We start from the raw sequence: 15965 nt of genomic DNA, 5'->3' as shown, positions 1-15965 counted from the left end.
ATGCTTTCTTCTTTTGTGCCACAGCCTCTCTCACCTCTTCATTCCACCACGCTGTTCCTTGAACACCCCTCTGTCTTCTCTTCATCCCACACACCACATCACATGCTACACATATTTCTTCTGTAAATATCCTGCACACACCTTCCACGTCCCCCATCTGCTCGAATTCATAGTTGCCCAATCGTTCCTCTACTTCTCTCTTATACTCTGCCTTTTTCTCTTCCTCTTGTAACCTTTCCACTCTCCTTACAAATACTTCTTCTTCCCGTCCTTCCCTTCTTCTATTTCTCCATCCTAATTGGACCTTGATTCTGGCCGCCACCAAGTAGAGGTCAGAAAGTCCACTCCCCCAACCTATACTATGAGAATTTTTGCACTCACTTTGATCATCCTCATTCTTGTATAAGGGTGCAATCACAGCCCACTCTCCTGGTACAGACCCACTCACCAAAGCCTCCTTATGTACTGTACTTCCCAACTGCACTTATTCATCTCTATGAAAGCCTCATCAACATCTGATGCCTTTCCATTCTTTAACCACATCAAAGAATTTTTCTCTTATGCCAATGTGACACACACACACACACACACACACACACACACACACACACACACACACACACACAAAACAAGATTTCGAGAGACAAAGAGGAGATGGCAAATGTAATGAGCATGTTGAAGGAATTATCAGAGGAAATCTGTAGTAAGGACATAGAGGAACACAAACGGCTAGGGAAATAGTGTACAATCCCAGCTAACCGGGAGGCTTGGGGAATTTACCTTCCCGGTTGCAGATTTTTCCCGTATTTCTGATATTCAGATCAAATCTATACAAAGGCTATAATTATCACAACAGTAAATCAGGTACTCACCACACACATCAGGGGCCACACAAAAAGATTCCACCTGAAAAACCGCCTTGTAAACAAACACCATGGTCATAACACACATGCATGCAATGTCTAGCAGTAATGCAAAATGCACAAGTCCATTCTGTTAACTACCAAATTATTCATTGTATGTACTGTACTCATAAAAACGGAAAAATAAATAAATAAAATCTTGAACATTTATTGGTGAACTGATGTTATGTCAAGATTGCACTGCAGAATTATCACGACAGCTGTGCCCCCACGTGAGCTTTGTTTATGGTCCCGGCCCCAACTGACCGCCGCTGTTCCACCCTTCACCTGCCAATCAGCTGCTTTGCACAAAATAAAATAAATAATGTACATATGAAGTGCAAGCATATTATTTTTTTTTCTTCCAACAAAGTAAACCTTCATTCCTATTAACATTTATTTATTTTTTAATCTCTGCCAGCGCATATGCATTCTAAGATGAATTTATGTGGTGCAAATCAGTCCGTAGGAAAAAAAAAGCACCAGCGTTTACTGTTTGCTGATTTGCTCTCTCCCAAGATGTCTAGTTTACGAATTCCATGCCTGTCTTTGAAACGATTTAACCATCCAATACTGAAATCACATTCGACTTCTATATTCATTTTACTGTGAAACTCTCTTGCTATTTCTTGTAAAAAAGGACCAGAAATAGGTGCTCCCTTAGATCTTTCTGAGCAAAACCACTAGTACAATGAAGAGTATGCCTTTTTTTCAATGGACTTGTCTTGCTTTTCATGAAAAATTCATTAAGCTTGGATGCTTGGGCCTTGATATCATAAATCATTGAATTTCCTACATTATTCAGTCATCAGTGTTTTATAATGATCGCCTTTTTCGTGTCTATTGCATATGTCCAGCTTCTGTTTCAAGGTAGGCACGACACGCTTACGTTTAGTTTGTTCTTTAGGCATTTTGCAATGTAGAAATTACCGTCTATCAGAGCAACACAACAGCAAGAGAGCTTGTTTACTGTCTGGTGGTAAAAAGCAGACTGGTGATTTGTGGAGGGTGTAGAGGATGACTGAATTCAAGTAGGGAAGAGAGGGGGAGAGGAGGGGTGGTTAAGAGGATTTACTAGGAATTTACATTAGTCGGAAATGCCTTCACCTTGCTTTGTCCGACTTCACCCAGCCTCGGGTGACAAGATAAAATGGCAGTTTGGCGGTCAATTCAAATTGGCGCACAGTTTTAACTTACTGACATTTTTACCAGCCCTTGAATTTTCCTGTTTCTCTAGGTATTCCGTTTGTCTGGATACTGGATAGCAGGGACTGTACTGTATGAAAGAAATAAATCAAGGCCCCTGAAAGTAACCTTCCAGAGTGTAAACACTGTGGAGGGAATACTGAAAAATGGTACAAACTTATGGAAAAAGAGGACTTCAAAAATGTATGGATAAAAAGATGCCTAACTCAGGAGGAACAGGGATTACTAAAAGAGAAGAGAGAGGAAGAAAGAACAAAGAATGAGGGAAGATCAGAGGAAGAGAAGAACACATTTTTCTTACAAAGTAATTGGATTGCAGGTTCAAAAGTGGTACATAAACAGGAGGGATTAAAAAGGAGAAAGGTAGTAGACCCAAGTCATGGCAAGTATGCAAACAAGATGATTAAGCTGATGTACTCTAATGAAGATAGAATGGTATCTAAATTACTAGAGATGAATGATTAGAAAAGGAACCACATACTGTCTGCCTGACTGAAACAAAATTAACACCTAGGATATCAAATGATACCCTAAACCTAGAGGAATGCAATATATATGGAGAAGAGATACGAATGAAACAAAATTAACACCTAGGATATCAAATGATACCCTAAACCTAGAGGAATGCAATATATATGGAGAAGAGATACGAACTTAAAAAAAGGAGGAGGAATTATAATATTAACATATTAACAAAGAAAAGTCTGCAAGTCAAAGAAATAGAACTAGATGTACCCTCACACGTAGAACTGATCACAGTAGAGATTATTCCGTCTGAAGGAAAAGTAACTGTGGCAAATTTATACATGCCACCCAGATCAAACATTTGGGAAAAAGGCGAAAATGAATACCTGGCAGAGGAAAAAATTCAAAGTTTAAAAGCATTACTACATAGAACGGAGGAGAAATCTGAAAGAATTATACTAACTGGAGATTTCGTTACAAATATAACTTGGAATACTCTAAATATAAAAAGCCAGGAAAGCTGTTGGGACCAAAAAGCTCCTGGACCTTGTGGAGGAGTTTTTCTTAACACAACATGTAAAAGAAAGCACCAGAAAAAAGAGGACTTGATGAATCATCAATACTAGATCTTGTATTTATGAGGCAAGAAAATGATACTGACAATATTATGTATTACCCTCCATTCGGCAAAAGTGACCATGCAGTACTAAATTACAACTTCAGGATTGCATATGACATAGTTAACACTAATGAAAGTTACAAAAAGAGCCATAACTATAAAAAGGGCAACTATCATGACCTAAAGAAATACTTCTTAGTAATGGATTGGGAAAAAGAGCTTAGAGGACACAATTTAAATTGTATATATAGAAAATTCTGTGAACTTTATGAAACAGGAATCCAAAATTACATCCCTCAGTACAAAGATGCAGAAATGAAAATAGAGAAATGGTTTAATAAAGAATGTTAAAGATCAAAAGAGAAAAGACTCTTGTTATGAAATAGATACAGAAGACACAAAAGTGAGAGGGCATATAACAATTATAAACAGTCTATCTATCTATCTATCTATAGCCCGACGCCCTAATCCCACAAAGGGTGGCCGCAGACAAAACGCCTCCAAGTCGCTCTGTCACCCACCATTTGACTACCCTCCCCCCAACTCACCCCCTCCTCCCTCATATACCTCTCAACTCCATCCCTCCACCTCATCCTCGGTCTACCTCTCCCTCTCCCTCCCTCCACCTCACCTACATACACCCTCTCAGTCAGTCTTTCATTCTCCATTCTCTTCACATGTCCAAACCACCTCAGTGTATTTCTCCTAATCTTCTCAACCACATCCACATCCACCCCACAGCGTTCCTTCACTTCTTCATTCGTCAACCTGTCCCTCCACGTCACTCCACATGCTCCTCTCAAGTAACTCATTTCCACTGCTCTCACTCTTGACTTGTTCCCCTCTTGCAAGGTCCATGCCTCGCTTCCATACGTCAGGGTAGGGATCACAATACTATCATGCAGTGACTTCTTAACTTCCATACTCACCTCCGTATTTCTCATCACTGCTTTCAGTGTACCAACAACCTTCCTTCCCTGCTGTACCCTTTCACGCACTTCATCCCCCAAAGTTCCATTCCTACTCATCACACTACCCAAGTACTTGAATGCACTCACATTCTCCATATCCTCACCATCCAACCTCACTGCACACTCTGTGACTTCATTCCTCTCAAACACCATAACTTTACTTTTGTTTACATTAACTTTCAGATTCCTCCTCCTACACACTGTCCCAAATTCATTCACCAAACCTTGCAACTCCCATTCATCTTCACTCAACAGTACTGTATCATCAGCAAACAGCAACACCGGAAGCTTCCAAATCTCACCCTCATTCATTAGAGCCACCTCCACATCCACTGCCCTACCCTGCACCTCCTTTACAACCCCATCCATGTATATGTTAAACAGCCATGGAGACATCACACAATCCTGTTTCAGTCCCACATTGAGATCAAAGAACTCACTCAGCTCACCATTCACTCGCACCGCAGCCCTAGCTCCCTCGTACATACTCTTCACAGCACTCAACAATTTCCCCTCCACTCCATATATTCTTAATACCTTCCACATACCTTGCCTATCTATTCTGTCATAAGCTTTCTCCAAGTCCATGAAGGCAGCATACACTTTCCTTCCCTTCTTTAAATACTTCTCCACTAAACATCTTAGAACAAATATCTGATCTACACACCCTTTTCCCTTCCTAAATCCCCCTTGTTCTTCTCCAACTAGCTCCTCTGTCATATGCCTAACCCTATCAATGAGTATTCTACCATATATTTTACCAGTCACACTAAGTAGGCAAATACCCCTATGGTTACCACATACTTCTCTCTCCCCTTTTCCTTTGTATAAAGGAACAATTATACCTGATTTCCAGTCCTCTGGAACCCTTCCCTCTTCCCAAGCCAATCTACACAACTTCCATATCCACTCCACAACAATCTCACCCCCATACCTAAGCATTTCACCACACACTCCATCAATTCCTGGGGCCTTTCCCAACTTAATATTCTTCATCGCTTCCACTACTTCCGCCTTACTGATCTCTTCCTCCCTCCTCTCATCTCTTCTTCTCCCAGCCATTCCCCAACCACTTATACTCGCACTGCTCTCACTCTCCACATTCAACAAATCCTCAAAGTGCTCCTTCCATCTCCTCAGTTTCTCTCTCTTCTCCACCAACATTCTATTATTCCTATCTTTCACTCCCCTACTATTTCCCCTTTCACACTGCCTTACTTTCTTTACCCCCTTCCAAAATAATTTCTTACTCTCCCTCCATTTCACACTCAGATTCCTCCCAAACTCTTCATCCACTTTCTTTTTACTCTCCTTCACCAGTCTCTTAACCTCCCTTTTCCTGCTCACATATACCTCTCCCTTCTCTCTCTCATCTTCTCCCCTATCTCTACTCGCTAACCATTCACTATATGCCTTCTTCTTTTGTTCCACAGCTTGTTTCACCTCATCATTCCACCATGCTGTCCCTTGCACACCCTTGCATCTCCTCCTCACTCCACAAACCGCCTCACACATTGCGCCTATCTCTTCCGTGAATATCTTACATACGTCTTCCACCCCTTCCATCTGCTCTAGCTCATACCTTCCCAATCTTTCTTCCACTATGCTCTTATACTCTATCATTTTCTCACTATCTTGCAATTTCTCCACTCTTCTCACAGGAGTTGCTTCCTCCTGTCTTCCCCTTCATCTCCTCAACCACTTTCTTTGCAGCTCTACCTTGACCATCACTAAGTGATGGTCCGAGACTCCATTCTCCCACCCTCTCCACACTCTTGCATCCAACACTTGTCTTCTCATTCGCTCATCCACACACACGTAGTCTATCATTGCCTTTCGTTCGACAAGTTGACCATCCATCCTCCTCATTACTCTCCATGTATACCGGTGGATCATCTTATGCCGAAAGTAGGTGTTGGCTATTGCCAACCCCTTACAAGCACAGATGTCCACCAAAGCACTTACATTCCCATCTACGTCAGCTGGCACACCCCACTGACCAACCACTCCATCCATTCGTACATTCCCAACTTTGCCATTCATGTCTCCAATCAACAGCACTCTCTTGCTCCTCTCAAACTTGTCCAAAAGCAGTTTGAGGAGGACATCATAAACAAAAGTAGTGATCAACTTAAAGCTACTTTACAGCTACATCCAAAGCAAAACCAGAGAAAAAGAAAATACAATCCATTACGGATGAAGGGATCCTCTATACACAAGAGAAAGATATTTGTGAAGCACTAAGTAATAACTTCCAATAAGTTTTTACAGAAGAAAATAATTTTGAGAGGAATGATATGGAACATGCATGCCCAAACATATTACCACATATACAAATATCAGAAAAAGAAATACAAGAGGAGTTAAGCACATTAGACAAAGGAAATGCAAATGGTCCAGACGAAATTTCATGCTGGGTGCTACATGACTGTGCAAAGGAGTAAAGCAGACCATTATCCTTAATATTCAAGGAATCCTTGGGTCAAGGTAAACTACCTGATATTTGGAAGAACGATAACATTGTTCCCTTATTCAAGAAAGGGAATAGACAAAATCCACTCAACTACCAATCAGTATCACTAACCAGTGTTGTAAGAAAGGTATTAGAAAAGCTGATAAGAAAAGTTTAGGTAAATCATCTGGAAGAACACAATATGATAACAGAAAGGGAAAATCATGTGTTACTAATCTATTGAGCTACTCTGTACAATATGATAACAGAAAGGGAAAATCATGTGTTACTAATCTATTGAGCTACTATGACAGAGCTGCAGAAACATTACAGAAAAGAGAAGGATGGGTGGACAGTATCAACCTAGATTTCAAGAAAGCATTTGACAGAGTACCGCACCAGAGACCTTTTTGGAAACTGTACCATCAAGGAGGAAGCCGAGGCAAACTGTACTGTTGGATGCAAGATTTTCTCAGAAAAACGGAAATGAGAACAGTACTAAGAGGAAATTACTCATCATGGAGGGAAGTGACTAGCGGAGTTCCATAGGGCTCAGTGCTGGCACCAAATATGTTTTTAGTGAATATAAATGATACAGATGGTAACATTGGAAATGAAAGCTATTTAAATATATTTGTTGATGATGCAAAAATACAAAGGAGAATTACTAACACAGACTCTTGTAAAGAGCTACAAAAAGAATTAAATAAATTTCATGAATGGAGTAATACATGGCAAATGGAATTCAATGTGGACAAGTGTCATGTAATCAAGTTTAGTAAAAATGGAAAAAGACCAGACTGGGATTATAAGTTAGGAAGTAAAACCCTACACATATCAGAAAGAGAGAAGGACTTAGGTGTGATTATCAATAACAGACTATCTCCAACTGACTACAAAAGTGAGATGGTATGGAACATGTATACAGTACACTGCTTGCAAATATGAGAATAGCATTCACATACATAAATGAAGACATGCTGAGGAAGATAATAACATCTTTCATCAAACCAACCCTGTAGTATGCATCAGTGGCGTGGAATCCTCATCTCAAGAAACACATAGATAAGATCAATAGGGTTCAAAGGGCCCCTGCAAGATGGGTACCAAGTTTAACCCCTTAACGGTGGGGCGTCACTTTCGTGACGCTTGGGAGCAAGGGATCATACCGCGGGGCGTCGCTTTTGTGATTCTGTGTTATTTTGAATTTACCCGGGCTTCCAAGTGGTGGCTTGTATCATCTATCAATACTGCCAATGTCCAACACTAGTCAGCACTCCTAATCTCATCTGTACTCCCATCCATTGTTGACAATTTAGCCATTTCTCCCCGTTCTTGACTCCCCTCCCTACCCCCCCTCCATTACCCTATCCTCTCGCCTGCCCAGCCGTGCTACGCTAAGGAAATCTTACCTGGAATTTTTCACTGATTTCATCCATTGAAATAAGCCCTATGCCCTATTCTTATACCAAATAATATATACAAGAAAGAAATAAGGTAAGGGAGAGTGCCATACACCTGGAATTGGCTAATTATCACCTGACAACACCTCACGTGCACTCGTTCGCTAATTTTCGCTGTTTATTTCCCCTTGAAATATGCCGTATAATCTATTTTCGTAATAAATATACATATAAGGAGGGAAGGGAGAAGCCTAAGTGATATTTACATTCACCTGGAATTACCTAATTTATAATGTATTGTCTAGATTTCCTGCCAATCATTTCACTGCTATATATTAGCTCTGTCAAGAGGCTAATATTGGCAGTAATGCATTTCCCTAGGTAGGCCACCACCCCAGCCCACCCTTATCAGTTCACTCTCATCTTCCCAATGTGGAGGTACGTCTGTTTGCTCTTGCTGACTTCAGGGACTTTTCACACCCATGCAAAGGGCCGTGTGACCTTTACCCCCTACTAAACCTCGTGTGGAAAGAGGTAAAGGGCTGACAATTGATAAAAGAGTGACTACGATCTTTCTATTGAGTAAAACAGTGCAAGTGGAATTGTAAATAATGTGTAAACAGCAAGTGAAAGTAATGAATGTAAAGATACGTGAACAGTGGAAAATAGTTTTATAAGTTACTTCAAGTGACAGTGCATAACACAGTGTAAATAAAATAGAAATGTAAATAACGTAAATAAAATAGAGAACGTAAATAGAAATGTAAATGAGTAGTTTTATAAGAATACGAGTATATACCCTAGGAGTAATGAAAGTGAAAGTTTCACTCTAGCATGTCTGATTACTATGAGTTATGAGAGTGAAGGTGAAAGTGACATCCACTCTCAATGCTAGTATACAGGACAAGAAAGTGAATGTTACGTATTTTACTGAAAGAAATTGAATCCCTACAGTGACAATAAACTAATACTACTGAAGGAAACTTATGGATAAAGACTGTAGAGATATATAAGTGTTATATAGTAATAGAAATATAAAGTGTGAGGGGTTTTATGAATAATAAATGACAGAATACCAACAGCAAACTAGCGCAAGTGGGAAGGTCATACACGCTCATAATTTTCATTGCTTTCACAGTGGTTTTTATTTGGAGTATGGATACCAAACTACTTGATAATCATAGAGTTGTGTTTATAGTGTTAATATCTGGCTGTGGTAATCATATCACAGGTTGTCGGGAAGTGTAAAGTGGAGACTTCGTTACCCAACTTCAGAGGTCTCCACAAGTCCAACGGTAATCGACGAAGGCTCAACAAACATCCCAGGAGAAAGCTGGAGGTATGTGCCATACGCATATGTAATTTTAATATTCTAGGACTAATACCTGATTTTTGGCAAATATTTTTTGAGAGTCTGTCGGAGCCCGAATAAGCCTGCTGGAGACGCAAAACATTGGGAAACATGCCTGCGGTGTAAGGGTTAAGGTATCTAAGCTATGAAGAAAGACTAGAAACACTGAATCTGCCAACATTATGGGAGAGAAGGAAAAGAGGAGACATCTATCTATCTATCTATTGCCAGACGCCTCAATCCCGTTTGGGGACTGTCCCCTGCCATTTCACTGCCCAGCTCCCAAATCACACACTCCCTCTCTCATATACCTCTCCACCCCATCGCTCCAGCTCATCCTCGGCCTCCCCCTCCCTCTTCCCCCCTCCACCACACTCACAGACACTCTCTTCGTCAGTCTTTCACCCTCCATCCTCTCCACATGGCCAAACCACCTCAGTGTGTTTCTCATAATGCTTCCTATCACATCCACATCAACACCACAACGCTCCTTTATATCCTCATTCGTCAGCCTGTCTCTCCATGTGACTCCACAGGCTCCTCTTAAATAACTCATTTCCACTGCTCTCACTCTTAACATGTTCCTTCCAACAACGTCCAAGCTTCACTTCCGTACGTTAGAGTTGGTATCACAATACTGTCATGTAGTAACTTTTTCACTTCCATGCTCACTTCCCTGTTTCTTATCACTGCTTTCAAAGAACCAGCAACCTTTCTTCCCTGCTGTACCCTTTCAAGCACTTCACCCTCCAAACCTCCATCCTTACTCATCACACTACCCAAGTACTTAAACGTACTCACATTTTCAAATTCCTCACCATCCAACCTCGCTGTACATTCACTGACTTCACCTCTATCAAAGACCATCACTTTACTCTTCCCTACATTCACCTTTAGATTCCGTTTCTTACACACTCTCCCAAGCTCATCCACCAAGCCTTGCAGCTCCCCTTCGTCTTCACTCAACAACACAGTATCATCTGCAAACAACAGTACATGGAGTTTCCAAACACTATCCTCTCTCACCAGGGCCACTCCAACATCCACTACCCTACCTTGTACCTCTTTTATTACCCCATCCATGTATAGATTGAACAACCATGGAGACATGACACATCCCTGTTTCAACCCAACTTTCAAAGAGAAAAATTCACTTAGTTCACCATCCACACGCACTGCAGCCTTCGCACCATCGTACATACTCTTCACAGCATTCAACAAATTCCCATCTACTCCATATATTCTTAATACTTTCCACAATCCTTGTCTATCCACCCTGTCATATGCTTTCTCCAAATCCATGAAAGCCGCATACAACTTCTTTCCCTTCTCTAGAAACTTTTCCACTAAAGATCTAAGAATGAATATCTGATCTACACAGCATCTTCCCTTTCTAAAGCTTCCCTGTTCTTCTCCAACTAATTTCCATGTTCTTTCTCTAACTCTGTCAATAAGTATCCTACCATACACTTTTCCTATTATACTAAGAAGACAAATGCCCCTATGATTACCATACACTTCTTTTTCCCCTTTTCCTTTGTACAAGGGAATAATTATACCTGACTTTCAATCCTCCGGGACTCTACCTTCCTCCCAGGCCAATCTGCACATCTTCCACATCCATTCTACTACTATCTCTCCCCCATGCTTCAGCATTTCACCACACACTCCAAAAATTCCTGGGGCTTTCCCCAATTTAACTTTCTTCATTGCTTCCACAACTTCTATCCTACTGATTTCTTCCTGTCTTCTCACCTCCCTCCTTCTCCCAGCCATTCCCCAGCCACTTATACTCGCATTAGTTCCATCCTCTACGTTCAACAATTCCTTCAAGTGTTCTCTCCATCTGCTCACTTTTTCTCCCTTCTCCACTAGTAATCTACCATTTTTATCTTTTACTCCCCTGCTAACTTCATTTCCACCCTGTCTTACTCTTTTCACCTCTCTCCAGGACATTTTCTTACAGTCCCTCCACTTTACACTCAAATTCCTTCCAAATTCCTCATCCACTCTCTTCTTACTCTCTCTTACTAATCTTTTCACCTCTCTCTTTCTTTCTACATACAACTCTCTCTTCCACCTCTCAACTTCTTCCACGCCCCTATTTCTCATCCATTCATTGTATGCTTTCTTCTTTTGTGCCACAGCCTGTTTCACCTCTTCAGTCCACCACGCTGTTCCTTGCACCCCCCTCCGTCTTCTCTTCCTTCCACACACATCACATGCTGCACATATTTCTTCTGTAAATATCCTACACACACCTTCCACGTCTCCCATCTGCTTCAATTCATATTTGCCCAATCGTTCCTCCACTTCTCTCTTATACTCTGCCTTTTTCTCATCCTCTTGTAACCTTTCCACTCTCCTTGCAACTACTCCTTCCTCTCGTCTTTCCCTTCTTCTATTCCTCCATTTTACTTGAATTTTAATTCTGGCCACCACCAAGTAGTGGTCAGAAAGTCCACTCCCCCAACCTCTATAAACTCTTGCATCCATTACACATCTTTGCATCCTTTCATCCACACACACATAATCAATCATTGCCTTCCTTTCATTCAGTTCACCACCCACCCTTCTCATCACTCGCCATGTATACCTGTGGATCATTTTATGCCTGAAGAGGGTATTGGCTATCACCAACCCCCTCCCAGCACAAATGTCCACTAACGCACTCACATTCTCATCTATCTCAGCAGGCAGACCCCACTCACCAACTATTCCATCCACCTTCACATTCCCAACTTTACCATTCATATCACCAATCAAAAACACTCTCTCATTCCTTCCAAACTTTTCCATGCACACTTCTACATTTGTCCAGAACTTTTCTCTCACTCTTCTAGCACAATCTTGCGTTGGCGCATAGACACACACAATCGCTCGCATTTGTATTCCAACTTTCAACTTTACCCACACAATCCTTGACCCAACTGATCCATACTGTCTTATGCTCCTCTTCCATCTTTTACTCACAACTATACATACTCCTTCCTTTGCCCTCTCATTCTCACCTACTCCTGCACATGTACCCCATCCATACTCCCATTCTCTCACACTTTCTCCTCTCAATTTTGTTTCAGTTATTCCACATACATCCACTTTCGCACCCTCAAGCACCTGGACAATCTCTCTCTCTTTCACCTCATCATTCGCTCCCCTTACATTCCACGTTCCAATAAACATGTCCCTTGTCCGGTCCTTGGCCGTCATCGTTTGGTCAGTCCTTGTCCGAGGCTTATTGTTTGTTTTTTTAGTTAGTTGTTTTCCGGGGAGGGGCACTAACCCCTAATCCCTCCATGATCATGCTATATAAATGCATAGGTGGGGGCGCTCACCATCCACCCACTCGATGTAGCGCTGCTCTCGGGTGTCTGCCCTTTCCTCTCCATCCTTCTTTCCTTCCATTCTCTTCTGTCGTTCTTTCCTTGTCCTTCTGCCTATGGGTGACTTTACACTCCCTCTTCTGTCTTTCTTTCCTTCATTCTTTCCACTTCCTTCAGCCTGTGGGTGACTCTACTCTGAGTGACAAGCCAAATGGTTTCCTGTGCACCAGGAAACCATTTACTACGCTGGGTGGTAACCATATAACCAAATTTTGGCGCCTGGTGGTTTTGTGGCTAATTATTCCGCTCCAATAGGATTGAGCCGGTGAAGGTTTATATCCAAGGGGTGGTTGGGGTTGATTACTCATGTAATGCCACTCAGGGATGAGTGAGGCTGGTCACTCTCATCTTGAATGTCGAGACCAACTGCCTAGCCCCTGGCTCCTACGCTCCTCATGGTGCAATGTAGGATTGGATGATGGATGGATGGATGAAATGCATATCAGGGAAGGAGAAAATAAACATAAATTAATATATAACCTGTGGCGAAGCATTAGCAAGAGGACACTGCAAAAAAATGCATAAAAAGAGTGGTGATAAAGATGTAAGGAAATTTAGTTTCCCAAACAGGACAATTTATTAGTAGAATGCACTACCAAATGAAACAATATGTGTGAAAAAAATTCATGAATTTAAGGCGATGTATGATAAAAACAGTTTAAGGCACAGGACAGTACGAGCTTGACTCATTCCTGTAAAGATACAGTTAGGTAGGAACAATTAGGTAAGACACACACACACACACACACACACAAAAGTTACATATACAACTGTACTCAAATTCTGACAGGATGCCCCCTCCCCCCAAAAAAATATATATATATATTTTTAACACAAACTTTTCTCTTCCTCCCCTCTCACCAACATAATATTGCACTTTTTTTTTTTTTTCCTCCCCACATCACAGCTTCATACTGTGGCATTATCTAAACCTTTTTGCTGACTTCCTAATATTCTGGAGTTTCACTGTAATGCCTTGCCTCTGCTCTTCACAGTTTGGATCTACTACTAAAAAACAAATTTGATCTAGTTCATCTTTCTTTCCAGAAATGTGTTCCAATCCAGCTCTGGCAGCTACAATTACGATGGTCATTGTCTAGTTCACCTGGCTAATTCTGATACAAGCTGGGTCTGGTAATCCAGTTTGGCAGAATACTTCTGGTGCAGTCCACCTAGGTTCAGGTTATGAAGAGAGAAGCAGTTATGTGAAGATAATGTCTAAGCTACTTGGAAATGGGGAATCTGTCCAATGCCAGTCTCATAGGGTATTTCAAATGGTTTTTTTATGGAAATCAAATCCAGTTCCAGCTCTACCTCTTCAGTTATACCAGACAAAGTTGCAGCTATTGTGCCACATCTCCACACCTTCCCCCTTGCTACATGGGCATCTGATTGCGCCCATGACTTGACTGTTGTACTGCCATATTGAATAATTTCTACGTTATCAGAATTCCTTAATCACCAAACTGCTTCTGTTTGAACTCACTTCCCAGATCCATTTTTCCCCAAACTTCAACCTACAGCAGTTCATATCCTACTGTTAGAGTTTTTTAAAATGAAGAACAGGTCCAAAAAGATAGAAATAACACTAGCTGAGGGAAAAAAAAAAAAAGGTAGTGTATAACATTAATATAGTTGTCTGTGATCAGCATCATAGTTTTCATGAGCTTGCTTTCACATGTATGCATTATTCCACTCCTATTTTCCCCTATTAAATAAAATTTCCCTCAACCATCATTACACTCATATACAGTGGGCTCGCACAGTACGTGAGTGGATGGGCAGTCCACAACCTTGCACACTGTGATTTCTCGTAATGTGAATACATAATCTTGTGGGAAGATAACATATGGGCAGGACCTCCTCAAACCTTGATATTTTTTTAACTTTAGGGACATACTAAAGGAAAAATTTTTAAGACATATGCTACAGGTATAGCTAAAATAAAAATATGGTCAGTCATCTCAAAAACAAAAGACGACAGGCCTGATGGACTTAAATAGCAGGGGTTCCGAGGCGTGGCAACACACTTAGAATGTCCCCGCCGCACCATGCATGTCTAATGGTTGCCAATGTTGTATTATTCCAGGCCTTGATGAAGAAATTTACAGTCAGTCGAATGTTATACTTCTAGAAAGCAGCAACAGTCATTATGGTGGGGGTTGCAGGTGTGCCAGGTTGAGCAGGTGCATCAGGTGGGGTTGTGGAGGTGGAGGTGGCTCATGAGTAGGGTGGGCAGTGGAGGTGGAGGGGATGGTGGCAGGCAAGTCAGGGGAGGTGGTGAAGGGAGGATCCTCCTCCTCGCTACTGCTCACATTTTCGACAATTTCCTTCATCTCTTCTTTATGGACATATTTGTAGTATAACAACTTGACATTCGTGAAATAACCGTTATTCTAGTGAATCCAAATGTAATTATAGAAACTGAGTACAGGTATCTATTCAAACATACCGTTATTGCTGAAAATGTTATTGTCAAAGTTGTTATTGGTGAGATCTTACTGTAGACTCCTCTTGAGCACCTTCTCCACGAGCCTCTAACGTCACGAATAGACACGCTGTGCAGGGGGGGGGGGGCCAAATAGTCTGGGTAAATAGCGGTTTTAGGCCACTCCTTGCTTCTCCCTCACGTATTGTGGACTAAACTCACACATTCAAAGTTTTATAGCCATGCTTTTGGTCACACGTGTACTATGTGATTCACGCACTGTGATCACGCATACTGTGCAAGCCCACTGTATATGACTGTTCCTCATCCATCATTTCATTCAATCACCTATTCCCTGCACCCCTCTCATGCACATACCCTAGTTGTAATAGTGTCTTCGTATCATCGAAGCCTTTTTGTCCCATGGTAACGGTGCCAAGCTCTTTCATACGTGGTATTGGTTTGTTTAGGTCTGGGTATATCAGACGAAACTCAAAAATTGTCCCACGGCGCCGAGTGTCTGGATTCACGTCCTGGATGAGGTTAACAAGCTCCTTTAAGGTTGCATCCATCCTGGTTGGGGGGAGAGAGAAAGAAAAAGAAAAGGTTAGGCAGTGCTGAGGAAACATGAGAAGAAAACTGTCAAGGAAAAACTGATGGCAGAAACAAAGACTACCCTATACACTAGAGCCTAGTATACTTCATGAAAATGTTACATGGCTGATAAAAATGACACTTTCATCAGAAACAGCTGTAATGTGGTTTGAGCTGTGTGAGATGTCACT

General features: G+C 41.4%; 1 protein-coding gene across 1 annotated transcript in view; it reads right to left on the bottom strand.

Annotated features, from left to right (window-relative positions):
* Bin1 (histone deacetylase complex subunit SAP18) overlaps positions 1–15965 on the bottom strand; it is a 153962-nt gene that overhangs the window by 50326 nt on the left and 87671 nt on the right. Inside the window, exon 3 of the mRNA XM_080276418.1 lies at positions 15559–15753. Within this exon, the coding sequence (XP_080132544.1) occupies positions 15559–15753 (195 nt within the window). The remainder of the gene's footprint in view (positions 1–15558; positions 15754–15965) is intronic.

Source organism: Coenobita brevimanus, chromosome 65, assembly GCF_032717465.1.
Source record: "Coenobita brevimanus isolate Jiangsu-jjx chromosome 65, ASM3271746v2, whole genome shotgun sequence".
Taxonomy (NCBI): domain Eukaryota; kingdom Metazoa; phylum Arthropoda; class Malacostraca; order Decapoda; family Coenobitidae; genus Coenobita; species Coenobita brevimanus.
This window is presented reverse-complemented; position numbering and strand designations above follow the sequence as displayed.